Here is a 27,407-nt window from a genome sequence, read left to right as displayed (position 1 = left end):
GGAGAGAGTCTGGGGCTCTGGCTTGCTCAGTGGAGGTGACAGAGCCATCGGTCAGGTGCTGTGGGGCTGGAAGGAGGTGGGCTCAGGGACTGTGGTCTGGCCCAAGCCCACTGTGGGCATCTCGGTTCAGGTGTGGCACTCTGGGGATTTCCGGTTGGGCACAGAAGGAGATGGGGAGAGAGGGGGGCACTGGGTCGCCATCTGAAGGCTCCAAGGGAAGGAGCAGGCAGTGGGGAATTGGCCAAGAAGTGTCCATGGGGCTGAAGGAGAGGCTACAGGAGATGCTGAAGGAAGGGGGCGCTGCAGTTGAGAGGGACCTAGGGCTGGGGCTCAGCTCTCACCTGCTCTTCCTTCCTTCCTTCCGTACACAGTCCAGTGCCCCCAGGTCTGTGGGATTTTCAGCATGTGAGGGCCACAGCAGGGTGGACCAAGGTGTCAGTGGGAAGTGGGGGAGCCAGGCAAGCAAGGCTGAGGAGCAGACACTGGGATGGAGGGGACAGCAAGCCACCAGAGAGAGCAGGTGCTTATGCCCTTATGACTGACTGCCCTTATGGAAGGGTGCTGGGAAGAAGGGACAGCACGAGTCCAGGAGCTAGGGGTCTTACAGGCCTTGGTGACAACTGCCTCTGGGACGTTGAAGGCAGAGGCCAGGCTGTGGTGGGATCACAAGTGAGTGTGAGGAAAGGATGTGGAGAGACAGTGAATATGGAACATTCTGGCAAGAAGGCTAACTGGGGAGGGTTGGAGGCAAAGAACAGGGTTTGCTCTGGCAGGCGAGTCTCGTGAAGCCTTGGAAAGTGCCCATGGCCGAGTGGTCATTGTGACCATCTGACCTTATGGGGGTCTTGGTCCCCACCAGTTCTGATACGTGGCCATTGAGATGAGCAGAAAGGCCCAGCTCTGTGGCCCGAGTCTGCTTCCATAGAATACCCAATATAACCCATGAACGGTGAGCTCACCAAAGGCTATTTGTAATGGGCATCTGTCTCATCCCAAGAACGTCACCTCCCTGTGACTGGGCTGTTTCCAGCGAATCAGGCAAGGCCCAGCAGCTACGCAGACAGTGGGCGGTCTGTGCCCCCCAAGAGACAACTACTGGTCACAACACACACCAGCACGGAGGGGGGGGGCTGGGCTCTGAGGGAGGTGGCAGAGATAGGCCACCTGGCAACAGGCGCACCTGGGGATGGCCCGTGTCACCGCGGCAGCGAGACCCAAGGGTTTCCCTGTTGGTAGGGGGCTCACCTCGCCCACTCTCTGCCTCTTGCTTGCTTGCCACCCTCTCAAGGCGGGAAAGCCAGAGTAGCCAAGTGGCCCGGCGGCTTACCTGCGTCTGAATCCGATTGAGGCCCCGGAACCAGAGGATCTGGCCTCTGCGGAGCTCCCGCTCGGCGTGGTCAATCTCTTCCTCCCCCTCGGCCAGCTCCTCGTCAGTCATCTCATCCTTCCCGGGCCCGTGCCCTGCTTCCTTCAGGCACTTGAGCTGGCTGGTGGGGATGGTGGCGATGACCTGGGGGGCCAGAGGTGAGGGACAGCAGAGACAGGTGGCTGTCAGAGCAGGGCTGGTCCTCTCAGGGCGGGAGCTCTGCTGGGGCCGGCAAGGGACCCAGACCACCCCCCTTCCTCTGACACGGGCAGACCCGGGGATGGGACGTCCTTTTCTGCTCCCCGAGGCTGCATGCCTGGGCCACCTCTGCCTGGTGCCAAATCCTGCTCTCCAGAGAGAGATGCCAGCCTCTTTCCCCTGACTGGGAGCAGTCCCTGGGGAGCAGGGTGTGGAGGCCGTTGGGAGCAAGGAGTGTTTTCTAGCGAGGGGAGGTCTGGCCTTGGCCCCCAGCTCCTGAGAGGGGGCCTCTAGGCCCCTGGCCCATCCTGCCTGATGAGAGGGTCTCAGTCTCCCTGGGGCCGAGCTGGGAGCTTCACGTCCCGGGGTGGGGGTGGGGCGGTGCAGGTGCAGAGACTGAGTTTCCGAGCTCAGCCCCGCGGGAGCTCCAGGCCCACGGGACCGACCCCGCACTGAAGTCCCCGGACAGCGCCGCGCAGGGAGGCTTCCCTGGTGGCCGTGCCCGGTGCGGGTTGTCACACAAGGCTGCGGGAGAAACGGCACTGCCGCACCCCTCCGCCGGCCAGGGACCTGGAAGCTCACGCCTGGTCTCCCCCGGGCCTGGTCCTGCGTAGGCTCAGTCTTGGACTTCCAGCTTCCAGAGTGTGAGAGAATAACACCTGCTGTTTAAGCCCCCCAGTCTGTGGTACTTTGTTGTGTCTCAGGTGACTGAGACACAGGGCAAAGTGGATCCTGGACTTGGCCTCCCACAGCAATGTTCTAGAACTGCAGAGCAATGCTTTCAGAAGCCTCTTGTGTGCCTATGGCTTGGGCTGTTTCCTCCTAACATAATCTTTGGGTGCCACAAGCCTCCCTCTGCACGTGGCTTTAACTGCCAAGGCCTCGAAGGGTCCGACTTCCGCTTTCTATCATCTCAAAGTATGTCTTCATTTTCCTTCACGCTTTCTCTGTGCCCCTCGGAGGATTTAGCAGGGTGTTGTTCAGTTTTAGCTATATGGGGATTCTCTAAGCCACCCCGTTTTAGGGGATGATTTTTGGCTCCTATCATGAAAAGGGGAGTGCTGGGTGATTTTGCTGGGGCTTCGTGACATCCCAGCCATGGCCCTTTGTCTTTTCTCTGCTGACACTGTCACCTGAGTGGTGACATGGCCCAGGCCTGAGCCCTGACGCGCCCCGATCCCCCCACCTCATGCCCATCTCTGGTGCTGCTGTAGAGGAGACAGCTAAGGGGTGGGGCCGCGGACGGTGACCAGGCAGCCACTCACCTGTCCCCAGACCAGCTCCCCAACGCCAACGAACAGGCACCAGAGCCACTGCTCCGTGGACAGGGGGGAGCAGCTGAAGGGCTTTCCGCCGAACTGCACGATGATGATCTGCAGGGGTGCGGTGGGAAGGAGGCAGGCACAGCTACTGAGGCCCCTCCTCCAGCCCTCAGGGTCCACATTTCCAGCTTCTGTCAACTTAATGCTTTAACAGCTGCCTGGCGTGTCTGTGCTGGACGCCCCAGCGACATGCCCGACGCGCCTTGCCTGGGCCTCCTGCTGGCTTGTTGCCCCTTCCTAGGGAAGAACCTCCCTCCCTGGGGTGAGCTTTGTCCATACAGGCCAACCACCCCCGTTACCATGCTCTCCTTTCCAGGCCACTGCCCCCGCCTTAACCACCCAGGGCCAGGACCCAGACAACCAGAGACAATCTTATGTCCCCCAGAACCCTGAAATTACTCATACTAGTGAATCCTCAGCCAGCTCACCCCCCCTCAGTTTCTCCCCCAGAAACCACAGTGAGGGCTCCCTGCTCCCCCTCTGTCTCCTGACTGCCCCAGAGGCTTCCCTGGTTGGTCCCCCCGAGGTGTGGCAGGTCCCTCCTTCGAGAACTGGAAGGAGAAACTATCTTGGCCTGTTGCCATCACTATACGTCATATTTTCTATCAATACACCCTAGTTTTGCAGTCAAATGCTCTACCCCTGAGCTATACCCCCAATACACCCTAGTTTTGAATGCTCAGCCTCTCCTGAAGAGTTCACTGACCAGCCTGTCCACAGCATGGTGGCAGGCAGAGGCCGGTTTGTCAGCACTGGGGATAGAAAACTTGTCCAAAGGAACCTTCTGGAGTTTTGGTGGCTTCCCACCAGGGAATCAAGTGCTGGAAATGGGACTCAGAGGGAACTATGAGGAGGTTCGTTCTCAGTAAGGCACACTAAGGCTCTCTGGAACCCAGCAGGTGAAGCCAGGGCAACGCCATGATGTTTTGAAGATGGGGACAGAGGACACAGGTTACAGGGAATGCCAGCAGGGGCTGGGAAAGCAGGAGGGGCAGAGCCGCCTCTGAGCGGGACAGGCAGGCCACTAGTGGGGGCGGGGCACGGTCCCCTGCCTCCCCAACTGTTGTAAGAGTGGGGTCAGCGCTCCTACCTGAATTGCAAAGGTGCCCAGGACGATGGTGCAGAAGATGGGGTTGCTGAAGATGCCATGGAAGACGTTTCGCTCACCGTGGATCTTGCGGGCATTGATCTCATTGAAGAGCTGCATCATGACGAAGGTGTTGAAGATGATGGTGTAGTGCTCTGAGGGTGGAGAATGCAGGGGTGCGTTCCTCCCGCTGTCAATGTCGAAGAAGAGCTCCCCTGCAGGCCAAGGGGCACATGAGGGAGTGGAACCCTGAGCGGACATGGCTCCCGGCCAATGTCGCCTGAGGGGTGCTGGGGGGGGTGTCTGTGGTGAGACGGCCGAGGGAAAGGAGCTCATAGCCAAGGCCTGGCCCACGGCTCTGGTGCAGAAACCCCAGGGCAGGAAGGAAGAAGCCAAGACAAACTGTGTGTGCCAGGGTGAGCTGGGGGTGGGCTGGGGAGGGATTGGAGGCTGCTGGCTGCCCTCCTCGGCCCTGTCCCTAAGCCAGGGCAGCCAGGCAGAGGCCCTCAGGCCGGGCACGAGAAGCTTCTGCTCCCAAGATATCAGAGAAGGGCCCGCTGAGGAACCCTCTCCCCACCCCGGATCCTGACATTTGTGGTCCCCCCCACACTGACTCCTGTCTCTCAGCAAACACTGTCCTGGAGGATGGCATCGGTGGCCTGCCGAGAGTGCCCTGACCTAAGGGAGAGGGGCCACAAACACCAACAAACCCAGCCCCGGTCCCTCCCCCCCCCACTCCTCCTGCAACTGCCTTCTCTTCCTGCCCAGGCCTCCTTCTTGCTTCCTGACCCTCAGTCCTCCTCCCCGCTCCTCCTCTCTCCATCTTCCCCTCCCTTCCTCTATCCCCCTTCTTCTTCCTCCTCCTCCTCCTCTTCCCCTTCCCTCCTCCCCCTTCAGCTCTCCCTCCTCCTCCCTTTCTTTCCTCCTTCTCTCCCCCTTCTCCCTTCTTTCCTCCGGCCTCTCCTTCCTCTCCTCTGCTTTACCTCCTACTGCCTCGCTTTCTCCTACCCCTCGTCTTCCCTCCTTCTCCCCCCACTTCTCTCCTGATCATGGTTGTTGTCCCCTGGAGAAATGGTCATGGGGTGCATGGACGGATGGGTGCGATCTGGGTCTGGGAGCATGGACAGTTTCTCAGCTGCTTGGGGGGGGCACACACAGAGAGGGACAGCAGGGAGGGGAGGGCAGAGGGGTCCTCACGGGGAACTGGGTTCCTAGTGCTCATCCGTCCCTTCCACCGCCGGACAGGGTCTGAGCCTGCGAGGCCGGCAGCCGTGCAGTGTGCCCCAGGGCGGACCTACCGACGAACAGCAGTGTGAAGATGATGGTGAGCTGGTACACCGCGTGGCCCAGGATGTTCTTCATCATGGTGCGCGAGATCAGGGGCTTGTCCCGGCCGTACGGTTTCCGCAGCAGCAGCGCCTCGGTGGGTGGCTCTGTCGCCAGGGCCAGAGAGGCAAATGTGTCCATGATCAAGTTCACCCACAACATCTGCACGGCTTTGAGAGGAGAGTCCTGTGGAGAGGAGGCAGTCATCCTCACACGGGGCCAGGAATCCCCGGCGGAAACTCAGCTTGGGGGCGGTGTCACTGGCAGGACATGCAGCGAACCCGCCCTTCCCAGAAAACTGTGACATCCCCCATCCCTGTTGTTAAGGTTACCAGCGAGCTTTCGCGGCACTTTCAGATTCCTGCTCTTAAAGTGTTGCCAGTCTCCCTTCTCTCACCTGGTGGCAGTGATCTAGAAGGTGTGGTCCCAATTGTCAGCAGGAGGTTCACAAGCCCGCGTGTTGCCCCAGACTGCGATGGGTGCTCTCCTGACCTCCCACACCCAGGGGGTCTGCCCTGCACCTTCCTTCTCCTCATCGCCTCTGAGTCGGTTAGAAATCAGCCTCACAAAAGGCAGACACAAAGGGCCACATACTGTATGATTCCGTTCCTATGAAACTTCCAGAACTGACAGATCCAGAACTGACAGAGAGCAGGTGAGTGGGTGTCAGGAGCTGGGGGAAGGCAAGGGGGCACAACATTGTGAATGTACTGAGTGTCACTGAGCTATGCGCTTTCAAATGGCTATTGTGATGTGAATTTTATCTCCATTAAAAAAACCGTTCAAAGGGAGACAAATCCTGGACACTCACTAAGGGGGAGAGTTGGACTATTGAAAACGGGGATGAGGCTCCTCGAAAGGAGCAGCACTTCCCCGCACAAAGACTTGTACACGCATGTTCACAGCAGTGTTATTCAGTCACCAAAAGGTGGAAATGACCCAAATGCCCATCGATGGAGGAAGGGACAAATGAAAGGGGCTCTCTCCATACAATGGCGCATTATTCTGCCACCCAGAGGAACGAAGTCCCGATCCATGCTGTAACATGGATGGACCTTGGAAACACGATGCTGAGTGAAAGGTGCCAGGCACAAAAGACCACATGTTATTTGATTCCATCTGTATGGAATGTTCCAGAATGGGTAAGTTTGTAAAGACAGAAAGCAGATCCGTGGGTGCCAGGGACTGGGGAAGGGGGACGGGGAGTGGCTGCTACTGGGGATGGGGCCTTCTTAGGGGCGATGAAAATGTTCAGAAACGAATGTATGAAATGCCACTGAAGTGTGTCTACTCTCAAATGGCGAAGGTTTTGGTATGTGATTTTTATTTCAATTAAAAATAAAACAAAACATGCAACAAAGTAAAGACCTGGCTCTCACAGCCGAGCCCTCGGGCGGGCGCTCATCGGCCCACACAGTCATGGGAGTGGGGTCTCCTGGGCTTGCTCTCCACACCGGGCTCCGAGTGCATGAGGCAGGAGGGGCCCCGGAAACCGGCTGCCTCCTGCAGGCCCCATGGCTTGCGGGAGGGAGAGCCCGGGGTCTTCCTCGGGCACAGCGGTCCCCAGTGCCCACCTGAGTAATGCAGGCACCCGTGAAGGCCACGATCACGGCCACCACGTTGACGGTCAGCTGGAACTGCAGGAACTTGGAGATGCTATCGTAGACATTGCGGCCCCACATGACCGCCTTGACGATGCTGGTGAAGTTGTCATCGGTCAGGATGATGTCTGAGGCCTCCTTGGCCACGTCAGTCCCTGCGATGCCCTGGGGGGGGGCACACACACAGTGTCCACGGGCCCGTTCCCCAGCCCCCTTGAAGACTCAACCCACTGGGGCTTACCGCCCAGGTTGCCTTCCAAACAGAGGCTCCCCACCAGCTAGAAACAGACCTTGTTTCATCCGGCGTGACCTCCTACTCCAGGTGGCAGGTTGTCTCAGGGCAAGCTAAGGGTCTTTGCTCATAGACAAAGAGGGGGCCACCACCATGGCCACCAATGTGGCCTCATGTACAAGGCCCGGCTGCCACCACGTGGCCACCACCAGGCTTCTGTCCAGTGCCAGCACGCTAGAGTCCGGGGTGGGGGGGGATGCCTTCGGCAGAGCAAGCACACGTCTTCCGGGCCCACACACGGGTGCCTGGAGGAGGCCCTCCTCCATCCTCGGTGCTCAAAGCCCCTGCTGCAGGGACAGCCACAGCCGCGCAAAGCTGCACACCCCGTCTGCTGCCCTGAGGCTGGGTCCCATGCAGCTCTGCCCGGTGCTTCCAGTGCTTACCCCTTCGGGGTCCCAGCTTCTGGGCAGGACTGGCCTGGGCCCCTGGCGCCTGCCCGTGGTGGGCTACCGTCACTGCGGCAGCGCGCGGGTGCTCCTTAGTGGAAGGTGGGGAAAGGGGCTCACTGGGTTTCTGCGTAGCTCACTCTAGAAGGCTGCAGGGTCAGGGTTTACAGAAAGAACTCGCTCCATATAAGCAACAGGAGAGAAACACAGAGGACAAGCTCACTGGGGGGCTCCAGTCATCACACTTGGGGCTGTGGTTCGCTGAGACTGGACCGGGACTGGCTGAGGCAGGTGCACAACAAGGCCCACTGTCACCAAATGCCTTTGAACAAATCACACGTATGTCCCCTGGCCAGCAGGGCCTGTGGAGGCCCGAGAGGCCAGGACGTGAGAGAAAGAGGCCTCAACACTAGCTCCCACCTTTCTGCACGGAGCTGATGTCCTTGAGACGCGAGGTCCTACATGGTGTGCCGAGCCAGGTCGGCCCCGGGTGGCTTACCATGGCAAAGCCCACATCTGCCTTCTTGAGGGCTGGCCCGTCGTTGGTGCCGTCCCCGGTCACGGCCACCACCTGCCGCTGCTCGCCAGTGCTGCTGTCGATGATCCCTGGAATGCAGAGTGGGGCGCCTGTGCCCTGGGCTCCTGCCTGGGGGCTGTGGGTGACTGCTTGACTCAGGAAACCCTTCGGGATTGCGACTGCGCCCACTGCCCCCAACCCCCTTGTGCTTCGGTCACCTTTGCAGCGAAGTCCCCGCTCCCCTCCTCCTGCCCTGGCCCATCACCCAGCGAGATGACACAGGGTGGTGGGTGATTGGGTGGAAGGCAGGGGCTCAGCACTGTGTGACTCGGAGGCCTCAGTTTCCCCGTCTGTTACAACGAGAGGCGTCTCCCACTCGGGTCGTTAGCCCGGAGATGCGGAGGAGTGGGCCCTGGCATGTCGGCCATCATCGCCCGCATTTTCCTGAAGTTCCCGTTCAGGACCATGTCCACCCGCAGCACATCTACAGCCCGGGACCCCACTTCCTAGGCAGGCCCTGGAGCTTGGCATCGGGAGTCTGGGGGCAGCCCACACCCAGCCAGTGGCATGGCACCCCGGGCAGCGGCGAGCAGCAGTGGGCGAGCTCCATTACCTTTGACCAGAGTATGTTTGTCGGTGGGAGACGATCGGGCGAGGACCCTCAGCTTGGGCCACACCTTGTCCAGACGCTCCTGTTCTATCTGGGAGGGGGAAGCACACAGATGCTGCAGAGCCTGGATGGGGGCTGCTGAGCAGAGGTGGGGTGGGGGGAGAAACCGCCAGAACCCCGGACTGAGGTGGGAGGGCAGCGGAGCCCAGGCCTACCTCGCCTTTCTCATTGCGGATGCGCCGGTTGAACTCCTTCCCCTCCAGGCACAAGAAGTCCTCCCCGGGCTGGATGATGCCACACTTGGCCGCGATGGCCCTGGCTGTGTTGATGTTGTCCCCGGTCACCATGCGCACTGTGATGCCAGCACGCTGGCATTTGCGGATAGCTTCAGGGACCTGGAAGAGACGAGAGAGACGGGTGCGGCCACTGAGGCAAGGCGCATTTCCTGCATCCAGATCTGCAGCACCCTCCCCCCACTGTGATCCCTGGGGGGGAAAGTGGCTGGTCTGCTTTACTGCCTGGTCTGCAGTGGGCAGGCTGCCTCCTTCATCCCCTCAGCACCCCTCCCCACCCCTGGGTGCCTCCTTCCTTGTGCTGGGCCCCAGGACCAGCGAGGACTCAGCCCCAGGCCCCAACGCCACGAGTAAGGCTGGGAGAAGGCACTGGTCACTTGGGCGCCACTGCAGTCGTGTCTGGAAAGGTGACCATAGAAATCACCCAGCTCCATCAACCTCATTTTCCACTGCGAGACGGAGCTCCAGAGCTGCTGAGCCAGGGGCGGCCCTGCTTACCAGGCTGTGTCAGTGAGGTCTGGAAAAATGAGAAAGGAACCTGTGTCCCCAGCTACCCTGCCAGATGGCAAAGCTGACGGCAGGCTTGTCCCTTTGGGGCAGGCTCCTGGCCATCAGCGGGCTTGTGGCCAAGCTCTGGGCACCTCTCACGTGTCCCCCCGTGCCCCGCTCCTGTTTACAACCATCTAAAACCCAAGACACGTAGAGCCGTAGGTTTCACATGAGAAGGCACTCTGCCTACTCATTGGGGGAAATGGAACAAGTGGGCCAGTAGCTGAGGTGGAAGCGGGGGCAGGCGCAGGGTCCTGGGAGTACAGGGACGCTGCCCTCCTGGGTCCGTGAGACCTTCTCAGAGCAGCATCGAACGCCAGCCAGCTTTATGACTCGGCTTCACTGGGTGGACACAGGCCTCCTCCTCTGTGCCTCAGTTTCTTCCTGGTCCGACGAAGGGAACGGTCCAGACCCTGTGTCCACTGGGGTGGCCCCGTCACCCATAGTAGCATCCTCTCCCCTTGCCCTCCTAGGCTGCTTCTCCCGCTGTCCACCTTAGCTAGACCTGTCCCTCTGGCTGGGAGTCTCTCCCTTCCCCTCTGCTGCCACCTGCGTCCTCCCAGGCAGGCTTCCAGGCTCCTCAGAACATAGGGGTGCACTGTCACGGACGGCCCACGGCCACTGTCTGGATGTAGCAAGCACTGACTTTTCAATCGACGGTCTTTGGTGCCTGATCCAGTGTGTGAATGAAGACCCGTCTCCTGAAGGAGGGCCCAGAAGCGTCTCCTTCCTCATGTCAGCAACCCTAAGGGCAGCTCACACACATACATGTCTCCAGGCTAATCAGCAGGATCAGGGCGGCCCTGCTTCTGACACGAGGTGGGTGCCACTGGAGAGGCCCTGGGAGGAGACAGAGGATCCCTCCCTGCCTCTGGCAAGCTGCGGCCCCTGCGCCTCGCATTCTTCCTGTGGGGCCTGGCATCCTGTAGCTGTCACTGGCGCTCCGCTCCAGGGCTCTTCCATCTTTATGGACCAACAAGCCTCCCCTTTGCTCCTTCGCTCTGCAGTCTGTTCAGCTTCTGCCCAGTTTCTCTGTTACCTCTGCAGAAAAGCTCTTGGTAAAGCCATCTACACATGCTAGCTCCCTGCCTGGACCCTTCCTTCAAGTCTCTTTGAAGGCTCCTCCCACATCTGTCCTAGCTGGACACTCACCCTGTGACATCACTCATATAAGGATGCTTCTGGAATCTCTCCTGCCAGGACCTTCCGCTTTGAGCACTCCACTCCTACAGCTACCTACCCACTTGACATCTCTATGGGGAGGTCCCGAACCTCACTCAGCCCCAACCAAACCCTTGACAGAGGACTGCCCCCCGCCCCCCAAACCTGGGTCCCCTCGGACTCCCAGCCCGGTGATGGAACTGCCATCCACCCGCATCTCCGAACCAGAGCCCTGGGGGCGGTGCCTGACTCTTCCCTCTCCCTTGCCCCTCCCTCCAGTCCATCAGTCCTGCGGGGGTCACAGCCGTCGAGGTTCTACTGACGCCGTCTCTCACCTGGTGGAGGCAGAGCATGAGCCAGGCCTGGAGGCCCCACGCGGGTGCAAGGGCGGGAGGGCAAGGGGGATCAAGTGTGCCGGGGAGGTCAGATCCGAAGGACCCCAAGGCCCTGCCCTTGCCCACCTTTCCTGACCTTTCTGGACTCCGGCAGGAAGTAGTGTGGTAGCAGGGAAGGCAGGAGAAAGGGGCCATGCTGTGGAGGCCGGATGGGAAGCAGGGCTGCCCCTTGACCCAGCCAACAACCTGGGCTGCTCACGGACAAGTGGGTGGCTACCTCGGGCCGCACGGGGTCCTCGATGCCCACGACAGCTATGCAGGTGAGGTCGCCCACGACCTCGTTCTCATTGTCCCAGTCGGGCTCCTGAGCGGCAGAGAAATCCCGGTAGGCAATACATATGGTGCGGAGGCCGTCGCACGCCATGGGCTCGATGATCTTCTTCACCATGTCGTCCCGGTCCCGAGGCCGAAAGCCACGCAGCTCGCCGAAGCTGTTTATGATGTTGCTGCACCTGGGGCGGGGACAGAGAGAACCAGCAGGCATGGGGTGAGCCCTCCATCCTGTGTGGCGGAGGGGCTTCTCGGGGAGGAAGGCGTTCTGCTTCTGCGGGGCCCAAACAGTGTCTGCGCCCCGCCCCCACCCCCCCGCCGCTTCACGTTCTTCCCAGAACCTCAGATTGTGACTTGATTTGGAAATAGGGTTGTTGCAAAGTTAAGATGGGGTCATACCGGTTTACAGTGGGCCCTTAATCCAATGACTGGTGTCCTTCTAAAAAGAGAAGAGGACACATCGAGACATAGACACACACGAGGACAGGGCAATGTGAGGATGCCAGCAGAGATGGGGGTGACCCATCTACAAGCCAAGGGACTCAAACGACTGCTGGCAATCAATCACCAGAAGCTGCAAGAGACAAGGAAGGAGCCTCCTCTGGCGGCTCCGAAGGGAGCATGGACCTGCCCACACCTTCACTGTGGACTTCTGGACTCCAGAACTGTGAGAAAACAGGTTTCTCAGTTTTTAAGCCATCAGGTTTATGGTCCTTTGTCCTGGCAGCCCCAGGAGCCGGAAACTCACAGACTTGTGTAGGCGAGGAGAGCGCCTTTTTGTGGATTCACTCATGTAAGTCTCACAACATTCCTAGGAGGTAAGTGTTTGTGTTGTCTCCATGTAGGAGGAAACTGAGGCTCCGGCAGGGGAGTAACTTGACGTTCACATGCCAGCAAAGAGCAGAGCCACAGGCCTACTACAGAACTCGGGCTTTTAGCCAGAGGAGAAGGGAAGCTCGAAAAGAGGGCTGAGGCCCCCCAATCCAGCCAGGATGTGGCAGGACAGCTTCAGGGAAGAGGTGGCCTTTGCACCCGGGGAGTCTGTGCCCGGGCAGAGTTTGGGGGGAGAACATTCGTGTCTTAGAAGGTGGCTCTGCAGGAAGTGAGGAGCCAGGTGGGCAAGGCAGGAGGATGGGGACTTGGGGGATGGGTGCTTGGAGGTGGAGCTGCATGCTCCCCCCATCAGTTTTTATAACAGCTTTATTGGGATATAATTCACACACCACACAATTTGTCCAATTAAAATGTACAGAGGTGTGCAACTGTCACCACAGTCAATTTTAAAACATTTTCATCACCTCTAACAGGAACCCCACACAAGCAACACAAGAAATAAAGGGATAAACTGGACTTCATCATTGGAAGACACTTGTGCATCCAGGGATGAATCAAGAGGGTGAAAAGAAAAAAAAAAACAACAAAAACAATCAACAGAGTGAAAAGACAGCCCACAGGGAGGGAGAAGATATTTACAAATCAGGTGCGTTAAGGTTCTAGTATCTGGCATACAGCGAGAGTTCTTACAGCTCAGCAACAAAAAACCCCCAAACCAACAAAACAACTCAAATCAAAGATGAGCAAAGGACTTGAATAGCCTTTTCTCCAAAGAAGACACACAAATGGCCAGTGAGGACATGGAAAGGTGCAAACATCACTAGTCGTCAGGGAAGTGCAAACACAACCACTGTGAGATCCCAGTTTGCATCTCCTGGGATGGCTATAACCATCATCATCATCGTCATCGTAATAATAAACAGATTAACGCATGCTGGTGAGAATGAGGAGAAGCAGGAGCCCTCGTGCCTTGAAAACGTGAGACTACGCTCCCATAGGACCCAGCACTTCTGCTCCTAGGAATATGCCCAAGAGTACTGAGAACATGTATTCAAACAAAAACGTGCACACCCATGTTCATGGCAGCATGATTCACAGGAGCCAAAAGGTGGGAACAAGCCAAGGGACTGTCAAAGGATGAACAGATACAGAAAGCGTGGTCTGTTCACACAGTGGAATATTATTCTGCCACAAGAAGGAATGAAGCACCAATCTGCGCTACGACGTGGATGAGCCTGGACAACGTTATGCTCAGTAAAAGCCATCCGTTGTATGATTCCATGACAGGCACATCCACGGAGAAAGGAGATGAGTAGCTGTCAGGGGCTGGGGAAGGGAGGTGGGAGTGGCTGTTTAATGGGGACAGGGTTTCCTTTGCGGGGTGATGAGAACGTTCTGCAAGCGCGGCACGGTACGTTTTCGAGGGATTAACGTGGCCAATTTGACGTTACGTCTACTTTACTGCTGGCCCTTGTGGCCCGCTCACTTTTTCAGCAGGATCTCCGAGGCGCCCTTGCTGAAGAGGCGGAAGCCGCCGTCAGGCATGCGGATGACCGTGCTCATGGACTTGCGGACCGAGTTGAAGGTGTAGACTTTGTAAAGCTTATCTTCTGGAATCTGCTCCCGCACAGGCTGGAAGTCCCGCTTCAGGTCCAGGACAAAGCCTAGCAGAGCACACTCGGTCTTGTTGCCCACTTGGCGGGGGAGACCGCCTTCCTTCTCTGGAGGCTATGAGGCAAGGAGAAGCAGCATGGCACAGGGGGCCCGAGTCTACCCTCCTTGCTGCGCCCGCCGCACCCCCCCCCCCCCCGCCTGGCTGCGGCCACCTTGTCTCTAGGGTGTGGTGGCTGGGAGCCGGGGACGGCCTCCACGGGGACTAGATGGGCAGGCTTGCCACCATGCACTGGGCTTGGAAGGGTTTCCAGAAGCTGCAGGTCCTGCCCAGCAGCCAGGACAGGAGTCCAGAGATGAGGTCGAGGCCGACCAGCATCCCAGAGACCCCTGCAGCTCTGACCAAAGGTTCTTAAGGGAGCCGAGAGAGGCCCTGGTGACAGCTCGGCGGCAATCTCCGGCCTGGCCCCCTTCCTCCATGCCGCCCCAGCTTGGCCCAGCCTGCGGCCCGCTCTCTGCTCACTAGTATTTTGGTGGTGTAGGCACTGTTGATGGAGATGGCGTGGACCAGGAGGTCGAGGATCTTGGGGGTCAGGGTGCTGGGGGCTGGAACCTCTTTGTAGTGGGTGTCCCCGAGGTAGGACTGGACCACGGTCATACGGTTGGTGGTGAGTGTGCCCGTCTTGTCCGAGCAGATGGCGGTGGCGTTTCCCATGGTCTCACAGGCATCCAGGTGACGGACCAGGTTGTTGTCCCTCATCATTTTCTGTGAAGGGCAGGGATGGGGGCTTGGGTCACCAGCTGTCCTCGGAAAGCTTGGCCCACGGGGTAGGGGAGCAAGAGGTCGTCAGCATGTCACGTGCGACTCTGCTCGGCCTTGCCAGAGGCGCCGCTGGGAGGGGCTGCAGGGTGGGAGCACTCTCATCAGGCGCGCCAAGCGGTCGACTCTGGGCAGCCGCTCTCCCCGGAGCTCACCTGGGGCCTCCCGTGGCCCCCTCTCAGATCAGCCCCAGTGTCAGCCACCTGCCACCCACTGTCTCCCAGTGTCCTCAGCCCTCTCCTGATCACCCATTTGCCCCCTGCACCCACTTCTGCAAGTGACGCCAGCACCCTCAACCGACCGCCCTCATCCTGCAGATGCGGGGTCTATCCCACCGCCTGCCTGCTTTCCAGCTCATCTCACTGCTCCCCTGCTCAGCAGCCCCTCCCCCCCGCCACTTCCGTGACTGCTCCCAGATTTTCTCCGGCGCTTGTCACGCCAAGTTGCTTAATGGCTTCGAAGTCCAGTTTCCGGGTCTGTATCCTGCTATCAAGGGATTCTCCTTCGTATCGCGTGTATTATTATTACCTTGACAGAGTAAGCTAAGGAGATGGTGACAGCCAGAGGCAGGCCCTCCGGGACGGCCACAACCAGCACAGTGACGCCGATGATGAAAAACTTCACAAAGTACTGCACATAGACGGGCGTGCACTCCGCCAGCCACACCCGGCCGTCGACGACGAAGGTCTCAATCACAAAGTAGAGGACCAGGATGATGACAGTGATGGCAGACATGACCAGGCCTGCCGGGGCCACAGGAGCCACAGACGGTGGGGGCGGGATGGGGAGTGAGCGGGGTGCGGGAGGGAGAGAGCAAGAGCGAGGCAGACGTAAGGGAGGCTGAGGCAGGGGCGCCACTCCCCTGGCCCAGCCTGGGGGACATTTGGAACCTGTGCTCCCTGACTGGGGACTGCACCAGACCCTGATGGCCGCTGCCGGCCCCGGGGGCGGGGGGGGGGGGCCCTGGCTGCCTGGCCCACACGGCCTGTAACAGCCCTTTCCCACTCCCGCTTGCTTTCCAGAGCCCGGCCCGGCGCCCGGGAGCCCAGCGTCTGCGCCCAGTGGTGGCCCCACCTGCCTTCCCAATCTGCACGGCCAGTTTGGTGAGCTTGCCCTGCAGGACCGACTTCTCCTTCTTGGGCACGCTGGCTTTCTTCTTCTCCCGTTCCTCCATCTCCCCGCCCTCCGCGCTCTTCAGGGGCTGCATTTCCATGGCAACTGCCCCGTCCTGCTTCTTAGCTGCACACAGAGGAACCGCACGGCCAAGGTTAGGGCTCTATGAGAAGGAACAGGGCTCTGCGGGGTTCTCTGACTTCCGCGGGGCCCTCTCCTCCCCCTCCCCTCCCCTCAGCAGGCCCAGGCCCTCCTGATATGGGTGGGAGGCTGCAGTGCCGTCCTGGCCAGGGCAGACACGGTTCTCTCGGGGCCTCTCAGGGGAGAGGAGGACAGACACAAGCACGAGTAACTCGGGCACACAGACAGGGCGGCCAGTCCCATAAGGCTCCAAATCTTGATACCTGACAGCAGAGGCCTGGGGCCCAGGGAACGTTCCAGAACCTTGAGCTGACCCACTGGCCCACGGGTGTCCTAGACGCCTCCCTGCTCTCCTCAGGAGGCCTAGGAGCCCCTGCACTCTTCTCCCCTGCTCCCTGCTTGGGCTGTCTGCTCTCCCGGCTGCCTCCCGAGCGGGTGCCTTGACTTCCATCAGGGCCCCAGCTCACCATGTGCGCGCCCCTGGGCAAGCCTGGCACCTCTCTCTCCTCATGGGGCCTTCGCTACTCTCCTCTAGCTGCCTCTTCGCTTTCGGTCTGGAACAGGTGGCCCCCTCACGGCTCCCCCAGTGGGTCCGGCACCCTTCATGCTGCCCCGACGTGGTCGTGGCATACCCCCCACCCCTCTTCTGTCACTTGTCACCTCACACACTCCGGAGACTGTGGAGTCTCCAACTGCACCCTGTGTAATCCTGTCCATCCCCCACGTGGAGGGGGCACCCAACCCCACCACTCATCCTTCTCCGTCACCCGAGCCTTCTCCCCCCGGCTGCCTGAGACCACTCACCGCTGGCTTCTTTTCCCCAGGGGCCTCAAGCCAGAACCCACTGCCTCAGTGGTCCTCAATCCCCCGCCCAGCTGGGCCACTCCAGCCGTGCGCCCCCGCGGTTGCCTGGGACCACAGCCATCGGGCCGGCCCCCTGACCCCACCTTAGCTGTCCTCTGAACTCCAGTTGCCTTGTCTGAGCCTGTCTTGGTCTCTGGGTCCCCGGGTCCCACACTGCACTTGAGTCTTGCCCCTGGGTCTGTGTCTCTGCACTGTGACCTTCCTGACAGCCGGGACCACACTTTATCTACCTTTGCAGCCCCAGCACCTGCGTCTGACCACTGACAACCCTCAGCCCATCACCGAGTAACAGCACCTACCAGGCATTCGGGCTGAGAGGAGAGCAGGCGTCAGGTGGCCACCCAGTCACCCTGCCTCAAAGGTCCAGCTGAACTGGGACACCCATGGGCCTGAGCCTCAGTCTCCTCACCAGGAAGCCCGCTCACCGGTGATCTCTGCGGACTGCTGGCAGGGTCTGCAGATGAGCACCCCCGGCCCCACTCTCCTGCAACTGAGGCAGGCGGCCCCCCACCCTTGCCACACCCTCTGCCACCGCACCCTGAGCACAGGGCGTGCATTACCTTTGGTCTGGCTACTCTCCATCGCCCCATCCTGCTGCTTGCCTACAACGGAAGAGGAATGACACAGCGAGGCCAGAGAGCACGGTGGAAAGCGGGGAGCAGGGGAGGGCTCCAGACCCCCCAGGCATCCTCTGATGCCCTGTGACCACCTTTTGGCAAATGGGCGCCACACTCTGGGCTTCCGGACCGAGGCCCCAGCCCTCCAGCGAACCCTCAAAGCCAGCCCTGGACAAACCGTGGGTCATGCATGGCCAGCAGTGGGAGGTTTCCAAAAAGGCTACCACCATGGGGAGTTAGAGCGGCCAGGTGTCTGGTCCCAGCTCTGCCACCTTGAGCAGGGCCCCCAAGCTGCGATGTGCATTGTCCCCAGAAGCAGCACCAGCCGTTTACCTCGGTGGTCCCTCGCCCCCCTGGCCTAGAGGTCAGCTCTCTGCCGCACAGCCAGCAGTTAGCTCTGTGAGGGCTTTGGAGGGACAGAGCGAGACTCTAGAAACCTGCCAGCTTCCGGTGCCCACCTGGGTGCTGGGCACCTAGCACTGGAGGGAGGACAGGGGCGCGGAATGTGCTGGGCCCCAGGTGGACCTGTGGGGGGTGGTCATTCATGAACGTGCAGCCGGGTGTTGGGGACTGTGGCAGTGAGTGGCTTCCAAGGCGGTGAGTCCAGCACTGTGCTCAGGGTCAGGCTCTGCCCCCAGCTCCTCTGGCCTCATCTTTCCCAGGGCATCATGGGTGGGGCATCAGGTCAAGGAGCTCTTTTCGGAGCCACACCACTGCTGGCCCAGGATCCAGAAATGACTGACCTGGGGCAGGAGGGGGCTTGTGTGCTGACTTGTCAGCTCACGTCACTGGGGGTCCAGGAACGCAGACAGGGTGCCAGCTGGCTCCTAGGCAGTGGGGTCTAGTCTGGGGGTCCCAGGGAGGGGGGAGGGGGTCCCCTCCAGCTGGGGTGGGGTGTAGGTTGGTCCCTCTGTGAGGGTGGGGAGGTTCAGAGGGGAAGGAGATTTCTGGGGGCAGAGGAGACACCCGTAGACGGCACAGTGAGGAGTCACTGCTGAAAACTCTGGGGACAGAGGCTGCAGACAGGGCCCAGGGAGGCCCCCGGAGGAGGGAGGGAGGTGTGGGATGAGCACTACAGGAAGAGGAAGACAGAAGCCGAGGGAGGGGAAGGGGGGAAGGAGGACACCCCAAGTAGAGAGATGACTAGGAGTTAAGGCCAAAGGCAAGAAACAGGTCGGAGGGCAGCAGGTGGACTGGGAGCACTGGGCTGACAGACGGGGTTGAGAGGCAGTGAGGGTGAGGACGAGGGCTGGGGTGAGGCGCTGGGTGTGGCCACTGCAGTGACTGGGCCTTGGGCTGAGACCTTGGTGGGGAATTGTGGGTGCTGCTGCCCCTCCCCAGAGCCTTGCCAGCTCTGCTCCCCTCCGGGGCCCCCCTCAGGGTTCCCCTCCTCCAGGAAGCCCACTGGTGAAGGTGCCCCCTCTGACTCCTAAGTAGCTCAGCCTAGTAGAGGGGGAGCCAGAGCCGGGGAGGGACCGGGGGTGGGGGGGCACTGGCGGGGTTTTGTCCAGGTTGGAGAGGAGGAGCCCAGAACCCAGTCCTGAAGACCACCGACATTTAAGGGACAGAGCTGGAGGGGAGAAGGAGCACCCTGCCAACCAGCCGTCACGGTGGAGGAACACCAGGCAGTCAGCTAGGCTTCCCCGGAGAGAGGGCTGGGGACTCCGGCCCAGCCCCGACGGAGGCCCAGGGCTGACCTACCCACCCGCACGCCTGCCTAGGGACCCTACTGTGCTCACCGTGGACAGCAATTAGGCTGAGCCCTGCAGGGAGAGGAGACTTGGTGTGGCAAAGGTGGACAGGGCCAATGGAAGCTTCTAGGCAATAGCCTGGGGCTGGGGACACTAGCACATCCTTCCTTATGCTGACCTGCCCCCTTGTTGCCTGTTCTCTGGGTCTAGGGGCCCTGACTGAGGTGGGGCTGGTGGCTGCAGGCTTTCAGCACACGCTTTCCCCACACATGTGCGGGTTCTCTGTACTTCTAGTGGACCCGAGTGAGTTCTCTCAGAGGCACACATCTAGAAAATTCTGCTCCCAGCTGATTGGACTGCAGGAGCAGCCTGAGGGGAGACCCAGGTTAGTGCGAGGTGAGTCGTGAGCTGGTGCAGGCCTGAATCAAAGAAGATAATGGGGTCCTGACTCTGGGACCGGGACTCTGGTGTGGGGGTGGCGCCGAGGACTGCTCCGTAGCTTTGTAAGACCTGCCCTGAGGACTGGAGGAGACACTGGCCGTGCCTGGGGCTCAGAGCAGTGGCAAGAGGAGGCAGCAGGATGGCCACGTGCCGGGGAGGCCGGGGTGGCTACAGAGCTGGGCTCTCAGAACACATCTGTCCCTTGACCCTGTTTTCCTTTGGGGTGAGGGCCCCCATCCCATCCCAGCTTCCTCTGGCCCTGGACATCCTCTGGGGAGTCCAGTCCATTCTGCCTGGGAGCCCTCTACCCCTGGCTGTATGACCCACATTTCCCTGGCTGCCACGTTGGTGGGGCCCTCAGTACCTTACCATGGGGAATGAGCGCACCCAAGGGTGGGCACAAGGTCCCCGAAGCACTCTCCCAAGCCAAGGTGGCCTGTCCCTGTCCCTCCAACCCCATTCCTACCCAGGCAGGGCACTTCCCCCACCCTGGCACACACTTCCCAAAGCCTTCGGGGAATGGCTGCCCGAGGGAGGCTGGCCTTACACAGAAATGAGGGGCCCCCGACCTGCTGGCCCCAGAAGAGGGGTCCCCGAAAGGAATCAGAAGAGAGGGTATAGCCTCCCACCCCCGAGGGCTGGCTCTCCCTGGAGCTGGAGCTGGAGTAGGGGATTAGGGCACCAGGGGATGAAAGAAGGAAGAGCGGGCTGCACAGAGACAGGGTCAGCCCCTCGTTGGCGCTGGGAACTGGAGGTCACTGTTTCCTTACCTTTCTTATCTTTCTTCTCCTCTTCCTCTCCACCGGCTCCGAGCAAGGTAAAGATGATGCCTGTCTGGGAGTTCACACCAACGGCAGTCACCACCATTCTTCCAGAACCTTCCATGACATGAGTACCTGGCAACACAGAGGAACCAAGACGGAGATTTGCACCTCTGGTGGGAGGCATGCTGAACACCTACAGGTTCTCTCGCAGGAATCCCAGAAGCAGGGACTCAGTGTCTGGAGGCCCCTGGAGGCTATGTTGACCCTAAGCCTAGGCTGAGGCCTCACAGGGCCCACCTGGGGCCTCCAGCCTCTCTGTCCTGTTGCATGCTGCATTTGCCACTGGGATAAACACTGGGCTGAGCCAAAACCTTCTGGAAAGGGAACACTACCCCACTGGCTCTTCTTGAGTGTCTGGGCTGGGGCGGAGCACAGCACTATGCTGACCCCTCTGGGGGCTTTCGGCAGGACATCAGGGGCCCTTTGGGGCTTGGAGTACCCATTTCCTTTCCCAGTGGCTGAGCTACCACTGTCATGCCTCCCACAGGCCGCTCTGGCCTCTGGCGGGGCAAAATCTTCAGACTCTCTGACCAGAAGGGCTACTCAGGAGGCCCCTGGTTGAGGGGATGGCCAGCCCAAGTGGCCTCCAAGGCTCTTCAGTGCTAAGCTGGTCCAGGGGGCAGTGTCAGCCTGCGTCCTGGCCTCCCCACAGCCTGGCCAGTGCCCAGAGGCCTCACCTGAGAGCAGCATGGGGTCTTTGTCAGCTGATTTGCGCACGTGGTCTGACTCGCCTGTCAGGGAGCTCTCATCGATCTTGAGGTCATTGCCTTGGATGAGCACGCCATCAGCAGGCAGCAGGTCTCCTAAGGCCAGCCAGGCAGCCGGAACCACAGGCTGTGGGTCCAGGTAGCCTTCCTCCCTGCTGCCTCCCCCCTGCCCCAGGAGAGGTCTCGAACCTAGGGTGTGGGGCCTTCTTCTTTCAGTCTCCTCCTTTCTGGGGAGGACTCACCCACCCCAGCCCTGTCATCCTGCCCTCCTGGGGCTCTGTCTCCAGCCTGAGCCCCCCCCTTCAGCCCCTGCAACCCCCCCCCCCCCCCCCGCCCCGCCGTAGGTGAAGCCCCACATGCTCCTGGGGCGAGGCAGGGGCAGGCCTGCACTGCGTGCACTCACCGTACTTGACCTGGGCAATGTCTCCCACCACGAGTGCGGCCACGGGGACCTGCAGCAGCTGGCCATCCCGGATGACCGAGAACCTCTGTTCCTGCTCGATGCGGCTCTGCAGGCCCCGGAACTGCCTCTCCTTGCTCCAGTCATTGAAGGCCGTGACCAGAACCACGCAGGTGACCGACAACAGGATGGCGGCTCCCTCGATCCAGCCTGCCTCGGCCTCCCCTTCGTCTTCTGCCCCAGCTGACACATTCCCGCATGCTGTGCCCGAGGACAGCAGGGAAGGATGGGGTGGCAGGAGAGTCACGCCGTTGCCCCTCGGCTCAGGTCCCGTTCCGTCCCTCCTGTCGGGCCCTCCCCTGCTCACCTTCGCTCTCCTCCCCCGGCGGCGCATAGAATGAAAGGCCCAGGGAGACAATGGCAGCCACCTCCAGGATGATCAGGGTCACGTCCTGCAGGGCCTCCCACACCAGCTGCAGGAAGGTCTTGGGCTGCTTGGGAGGGATAAAGTTCTGCCCGTAGATCTGCCTGCGCTTCTCTAAGTCATTGGCATTGTTGGCCAGGCCTGTGTGGTGCAGGGACGGAGAGCAGGGACACGGACGAGGATGGGAGACCAGCCGCGCGAGGCCCTGCCCCTTCCTGCCCTGCTCGGCCACAGCGCCCGCCCCGCCCTCCAGCCTGAAAGCCCCTGGAAGGCCGACCTGCACTGGCCTGGAACACTCTGCCACCACACAGCGCACAGCCATGTGGGGCCGGGTCCTCCCCCGGATAGGCCCGGGGACGTCCATGGGCTATGATGGGTCCCCTCAAAGGGCAGATGGGGAGGAATGCAGTAACACCCAACATGGGGGGTGGGCAGAGGGGACCCAGCTGGGCCAGGGATGGCCAAGGGTCATCTGGACACAGGGGAAGAGACTGCCAAGGCTCTCCCAGGGGTGCAGGGCTTGGTACGAGACTGGGCTGGAGGGCACAGGGGCTGTGAGCGGGCCGACGTGCTCATACCATCCCTCCAGGGTCCAGAGGAGGAAACTGAGGCCAAGGAGGGAAAGGGCCTCGCACCCATGAGTTGGAGCTCTTGTGGGCAGCCCAGGACTCCTCTGCTTCCCTGTGCACCTGACCCCAGGTCAGGATGACAGCAGCCTCACAGACGCTAAGCCACCAAGAGGGGGGCGTGGTCAAACTGTGTGTGCGGGACACAGAGCCTTCATCATCTGCCAGGACCTGGGGAGAGTCGGCTCTAGCAGCCCAAAGACCTGAGCATGGGCCTGGCACCCACGGCACTTAGGAGGTGCACAGGAACCATCCCCAGCCCTGTGTTCTCATGGCCAGCCCTCCGGAGACAGCCGGCTCCTTCCTAATGCTTTCCCTAGACCCCACAGCGGTGCCAACCTTGAGCTCTGAGCTGGGGGTCACACTGAAGGGCAGGGATGGGACGTGGGCTCCTATGGGGCTGCATACATGGCAGTTGGTGAACCATCTATAAGGTTAATGAGATTGTCAGTGATTCATGCTGATGCAGAGGACAAGAAGGGGAAAGGATGAGGAAGCCAGTCCCCGTGGGGACCCCTCGTGGCCGGAGCAGATGAAGCCCGGTGAAGGAGGGCTGAGGGGTTGACAGGGGCCTGACCAATAGTTTCAGAGCCCTGGGAGGCCCCCTCCACATCCCAGACAAGCTACTGTGTTGGGGCTGGGATGAAGGACTCAGAATCAACACCCACAGAGGGGTGAGCTCTGGCATTTGGAAGCTGGGCCCTTACCTTACTTCTCATTCTTGGGGCAACCCACTTCCTACCCAGGCCTGCACCGAGCCTGCTGGGCCTCCGCCTCTAGAGCGTGAGTCCCCTCAGGCCCATGCCTGAAGCTACCAGAAGCTTCTATGTGGGACTGACATCCAGGCCACCTCCTTCCAAGGCCAGATACCCACTTGGCCCCCTACCCCTGAGCCTGGCAGACGGGACACAGTCCCCTGGGCCCGCCCTCAGCCCTCAGGCCTCAGGATGCTGCTTCCTTCTAGGCCTGTCCCTCACGTGTCCAGCCCCACACTGACACCTAGTGGACAGATGGTGGCTTGCAGTTCCCAGTCGCGGCCAACTCCTTTGGCCTCCTGAGGGGGCAGGGAGCAAGCCGGCAGGGCAGATGGGGGGTCGGGGTCCCCAGCCTATGGGGTGCTCCCAGCTGGCTTGGGAAGGCACACAGGACCTGGCCCCCAGGCGACTTGAGAGCAAGGAAGTGCTAAGTGGAGCGCAGAAGGACTTGGGAGGAAGGACAGTGGGTGTCCACTAGGCAGGGAAATATGGCTTTGGGGGAGGGGCAGGGGGGCCCACCTGAGGTGGAGGGCCTGACAAGAGCCAAAGTCCGCAGCCGGCACAGCCCTGGCCCATCTCCCCAGCTGGGCGATGATCATACGCTGTGCCCCCCACCTAGCCGAGCTGCAGCTGTCCCTGCCCTTCTCCCCGGGGCCTCATGGTGCCTGGGCCCTGCCGGGGCTCAAGTTTCTGGAGGCTGCAACTTTCCAGTGGGGTGCCTGCGAGAAGCTCAGGGCCTCGGGTCCTAGGGGCTGGGGTCCTAGCTGAGGGCTTGTGCCCCACTCCTGACCGAGGCCTGGGTCTTTAAGCTGTAAGACATATGACGTGTGGGGTCAGTACTAGGGAGGCTCTCCTGACACCCAGGGTTTCCATGATCCCTGCCTGAGAAAGGGCAAGGGTCCCCACGGCACCCTAAGTCTGCATCCTGCCTGCCTCACCCCCACATGCCAGCTTATCCCCAACAGAAGCCAGGCCCTTGGGGCCCCTTCCCCAGGAGTGAGCTGGCTCCATTCCTTCCCCCCCTCTCTCCTCCCTCTCTCCCTCCCCCCCACCGTCAGCCTGTTCCTTGGCCTTGAGTTGCCCTTGATGCTCTAGCAATGCTTCTCTCTCCCTTGCCCTACACCAGCCCGAGGCTGTGGCCTTCCCGTCAGGCTCTGGGGTCTCGACAGCTGCTCAGGTACTCATGTGGGGGCCAGAAGGTAGCTGCAGCCCCTCTCGTTTCAAGCATGTGCCTGACCAGCAGGCCCCCAACAGTGGCCCAGGTCCAAAGTGCTGGGGCAGGGGCCGGCTGGTTGGCATGGACACAGATGAGCACCCTACCCAGAGCAGAGGCCAAATGCCATCAGAATTGGATTAGGACCACATCGTGTGGTTCCTGGATAATCCGCGCTCTCCTTTCCATGACTCCTGGTAAAGGCCAGACAGGGGAAGGGCTGGGACCTGGGTCCCTCCAGTGGGTTTACCACTGAGCTTGGCCCAAGACCCAGGTTCCCTGGCTTCTGGAATCCTCTTGGATAGCTACAAAGGCTGGACCCATTGATGTGCTTCTTGCCAGGAACAGGCAAAATCTCCTCCCCCAGTACACCATGCACCTCCCCAGACTCCCCACCCTCCCCAAAGCACCAATCTGCCAGCACACCTTGCCAGGGGATTGATGTGGGGCCTGGGGTGCAGCTTTGAGAGGGGTCCAAAGCTGAGGCCACCGTGTCTGGGCAGGAGTGGGGCCATCTGGGTGAGCACTCCAGGGCCAAGTCAGCAGGTGTGCTGGGGGCCAGGGCTCCTGGGCTTGGAAAGGGGAGGGGTAGTCCTCACAGTGCTCATTCTTCAGGAGGCAGATCAGGCCTGGCTGGCTCTCTCTCTTGCGGCCTGGCCACCCACCTGGGCACTTGCCTTTCTCCATGCCCGCCCCTCCACAGGCACCGGGCAAGCTCCAGAGCCGCTGTGGCCGAATCAGGCAGGTTCCCAGGGGCCTTGACATTTTAAATATTTAACAAGGCCTGACAGGCAGAGGAAAGAACTGCCAGCTGAAGCCCATCTGCTTCCTTTTATCTGGGAGAGGCCAGAGCCCTTGTGGCTAAATGGCCCTCCACCCCAGCCTCCCCCCTAGCCCCAAATCCTGGTGGGGGAGGGTAAGGAGGAGGGAAGGAGAGAGAGCCCTCTGGCCCTGAGCCAAGCCATCTGCCCCGATAACGCAACACAGCAGGCTGGGTCCTTTTAGAGCACAGAGCAAGAGAGACCCAGGTAACCCTGGGAAGGCCACTTAGGCTTGGAGTTCCTGACCTGGCTGGGTGGGCACCCTCTCACTCAGCCCTTGGGCCCACCACGTCCTGGGTGGGCCATCTCCACCCCCTGCTCCAGCCCATGTGCCCCCCACAGATGGATGGGGCCAGGGAGCTGGGGACAAGGGTGATGGCCAGAGCCCTGGGTAGATGAAGGTGTGACAGCTCAGATGCGAGCTGATGAGATCAATCAGCGCTGGCTGAGAACAGGCCTGGCACCAGGCTGGGACGGCCCTCGCGGTCCTGCCGGGGAGGTGCCAGCTGGGCCAGAAAACACTCGAACTCCTGGAATCTGGGGCCAAGCCTGGCTCCTGGTGGTCCCAGCCTCCCAGCAGACCCAGCAGACAGGACTGAGGAAGGCAGGTGCAGGGTAGGGCAGAGTTTTGCCTCCAGAGCGGGGGGGAAGGGCTATAGGGCAGAGGCAGGGACCCAAAACGGCAGTCGGGCCTCTACCTCTGGAGCCTTCTAGAGACGTTCCTCAGCCTCCCTAAGGCTCCCTGCAGCAGCTCTCCTCAGATCTATACTGCCTCGGGCTTGTACTTCTCTGGGACGGCCTGTGGCCAGTGGCACCTCCACTCAGCACTCTGCTCCCCTCGCTTTCCAGAGAGAGGCTCCCTGCAACCCAAGCCCTCCGAGGGCCGGTGTCCTGCACACCTGCCTCCTCTTCCTGGACATAGGGCTGAGCACACACGGAACCTGGGACATACCGACAGGGGCCCTGCCTTCCTCCTCCTCTGTGCTGGGAGGCTGTCCCACCCGGTTGCTCAGAAGAGCTTCTTGGGCTTCAGGTGGCGGCCCAGCCCGCATGTGCATGCCGACACCGCGCTGTCCCCTTCCTTCCCCTTCTCTGTCACTCCATTTCTGTTTAATCCGAAGAGGCGAGAGCAGGGAGCTGCTGATTATGGAGGGGATCGGGCCACAGCTCCTCGAGGACCCAAGGTTACCCAGAGGATGACCTCCTCACCGCACGCAGAGCATCTCCTGCTGGGGGTGGGGGGGCGGGGGGCGGGATGGCTACCATGGTCATGAGCACGGTCAGGGTCAAGAGTGCCTCTAGGAAGCGGCTGCAGTAGCGCCAGCCAGCCCTTGACCAGGCCTTCCCTGGGGGGGACGGAACATCCTCAGGATGCCCCTTGAAGACTGGGGGGGGCTGTCAGATGGCCCATGACCCTACGTCCCTGGAGCACATGTGGCCTTACCCTCTGTGGGCGAGGTCTTCAGCCTCCTGCAGAGCCCACTGACATCCCCGTAGGCCTCCTGGACCTTCTGCAGCGCCTCAGCTCCTCGGAGCTCCATGAGGGCACGCAGCTCAGCCAGTGTGCACCCAAAGCCGCCCGCGTGGGGGGCCTCCCGCTGCTGCTGGGGCTTGGGGTGGAACTCGATGGAACTGTTGGCCATGTCGCCCATCCTGCCTGCCGTGCCGGGAGGACAGGCTGCCCAGCCTCTTCACAGGTGCAGCCTCGGCTCGGGGCAGGCGGCCACCGGAGGTCCCAGTGCCTGGGTGAGGTGTAGTGGAGGGAGCTGCGGCGGGGAAGTGGCTGAGCACGGACACCTGGGGAGAGGTGAGAAGAAGCCAGGGGCAAAGTTGAGACAAAACCGAGGTCCGCTCTTCCAGAACATTCTCTGCAGATCTGCACTCAGTCTGAGCCATGAGCTGCTGATGGCAAAACTCACCTCCGAGCCTGGGCCAGTCAGTGGCCCTCATGCCCTGCCAGGCCCACCTGCCAGGCCATCTCCTAGTCCTGCCCAGCATGAGCACCCAAGGCAGGAGGACTTGCCGAGGTGGGGAAGGGGGAAGCGTTACTGTCTCCTGGAAGGGATCGGCTGCCGCCAGCACCAGCAATCTGTCTCGGAACCCACACCGAAGCAGAGGCGATGTGTCGGGGT

The 27,407-nt window shown here is 60.9% G+C and overlaps 1 protein-coding gene across 1 annotated transcript in view; it reads right to left on the bottom strand.

The window, feature by feature from the left end:
* The window catches only part of ATP2B3 (ATPase plasma membrane Ca2+ transporting 3), a 44,495-nt gene extending 17,428 nt beyond the window's left edge, over positions 1 to 27,067 (bottom strand). Inside the window, exons 1-19 of the mRNA XM_045883910.3 lie at positions 26,720 to 27,067; positions 21,804 to 22,001; positions 21,440 to 21,697; positions 21,007 to 21,132; positions 20,276 to 20,401; positions 17,317 to 17,358; positions 15,713 to 15,877; positions 15,167 to 15,381; positions 14,342 to 14,584; positions 13,694 to 13,935; positions 11,321 to 11,555; positions 8,921 to 9,100; positions 8,709 to 8,796; positions 8,078 to 8,184; positions 6,874 to 7,065; positions 5,272 to 5,485; positions 3,977 to 4,188; positions 2,830 to 2,937; positions 1,328 to 1,510 (exon numbers count right to left, since the gene is read on the bottom strand). Of these exons, the coding sequence (XP_045739866.1) occupies positions 1,328 to 1,510; positions 2,830 to 2,937; positions 3,977 to 4,188; positions 5,272 to 5,485; positions 6,874 to 7,065; positions 8,078 to 8,184; positions 8,709 to 8,796; positions 8,921 to 9,100; positions 11,321 to 11,555; positions 13,694 to 13,935; positions 14,342 to 14,584; positions 15,167 to 15,381; positions 15,713 to 15,877; positions 17,317 to 17,358; positions 20,276 to 20,401; positions 21,007 to 21,132; positions 21,440 to 21,697; positions 21,804 to 22,001; positions 26,720 to 26,927 (3,342 nt within the window). The 5' untranslated portion in view covers positions 26,928 to 27,067. The remainder of the gene's footprint in view (positions 1 to 1,327; positions 1,511 to 2,829; positions 2,938 to 3,976; positions 4,189 to 5,271; positions 5,486 to 6,873; positions 7,066 to 8,077; positions 8,185 to 8,708; positions 8,797 to 8,920; positions 9,101 to 11,320; positions 11,556 to 13,693; positions 13,936 to 14,341; positions 14,585 to 15,166; positions 15,382 to 15,712; positions 15,878 to 17,316; positions 17,359 to 20,275; positions 20,402 to 21,006; positions 21,133 to 21,439; positions 21,698 to 21,803; positions 22,002 to 26,719) is intronic.
* Positions 27,068 to 27,407: the final 340 nt, after the last annotated feature.

Source organism: Mirounga angustirostris, unplaced genomic scaffold (assembly GCF_029215605.1).
Source record: "Mirounga angustirostris isolate CCGP_5_RB_7025 unplaced genomic scaffold, mMirAng1.0.hap1 SCAF_11, whole genome shotgun sequence".
In the NCBI taxonomy this organism is placed as follows: Eukaryota; Metazoa; Chordata; class Mammalia; order Carnivora; family Phocidae; genus Mirounga; species Mirounga angustirostris.
The sequence above is the reverse complement of the archived record's forward strand: the minus strand, read 5'-3'. Positions and strand labels throughout refer to the sequence as shown.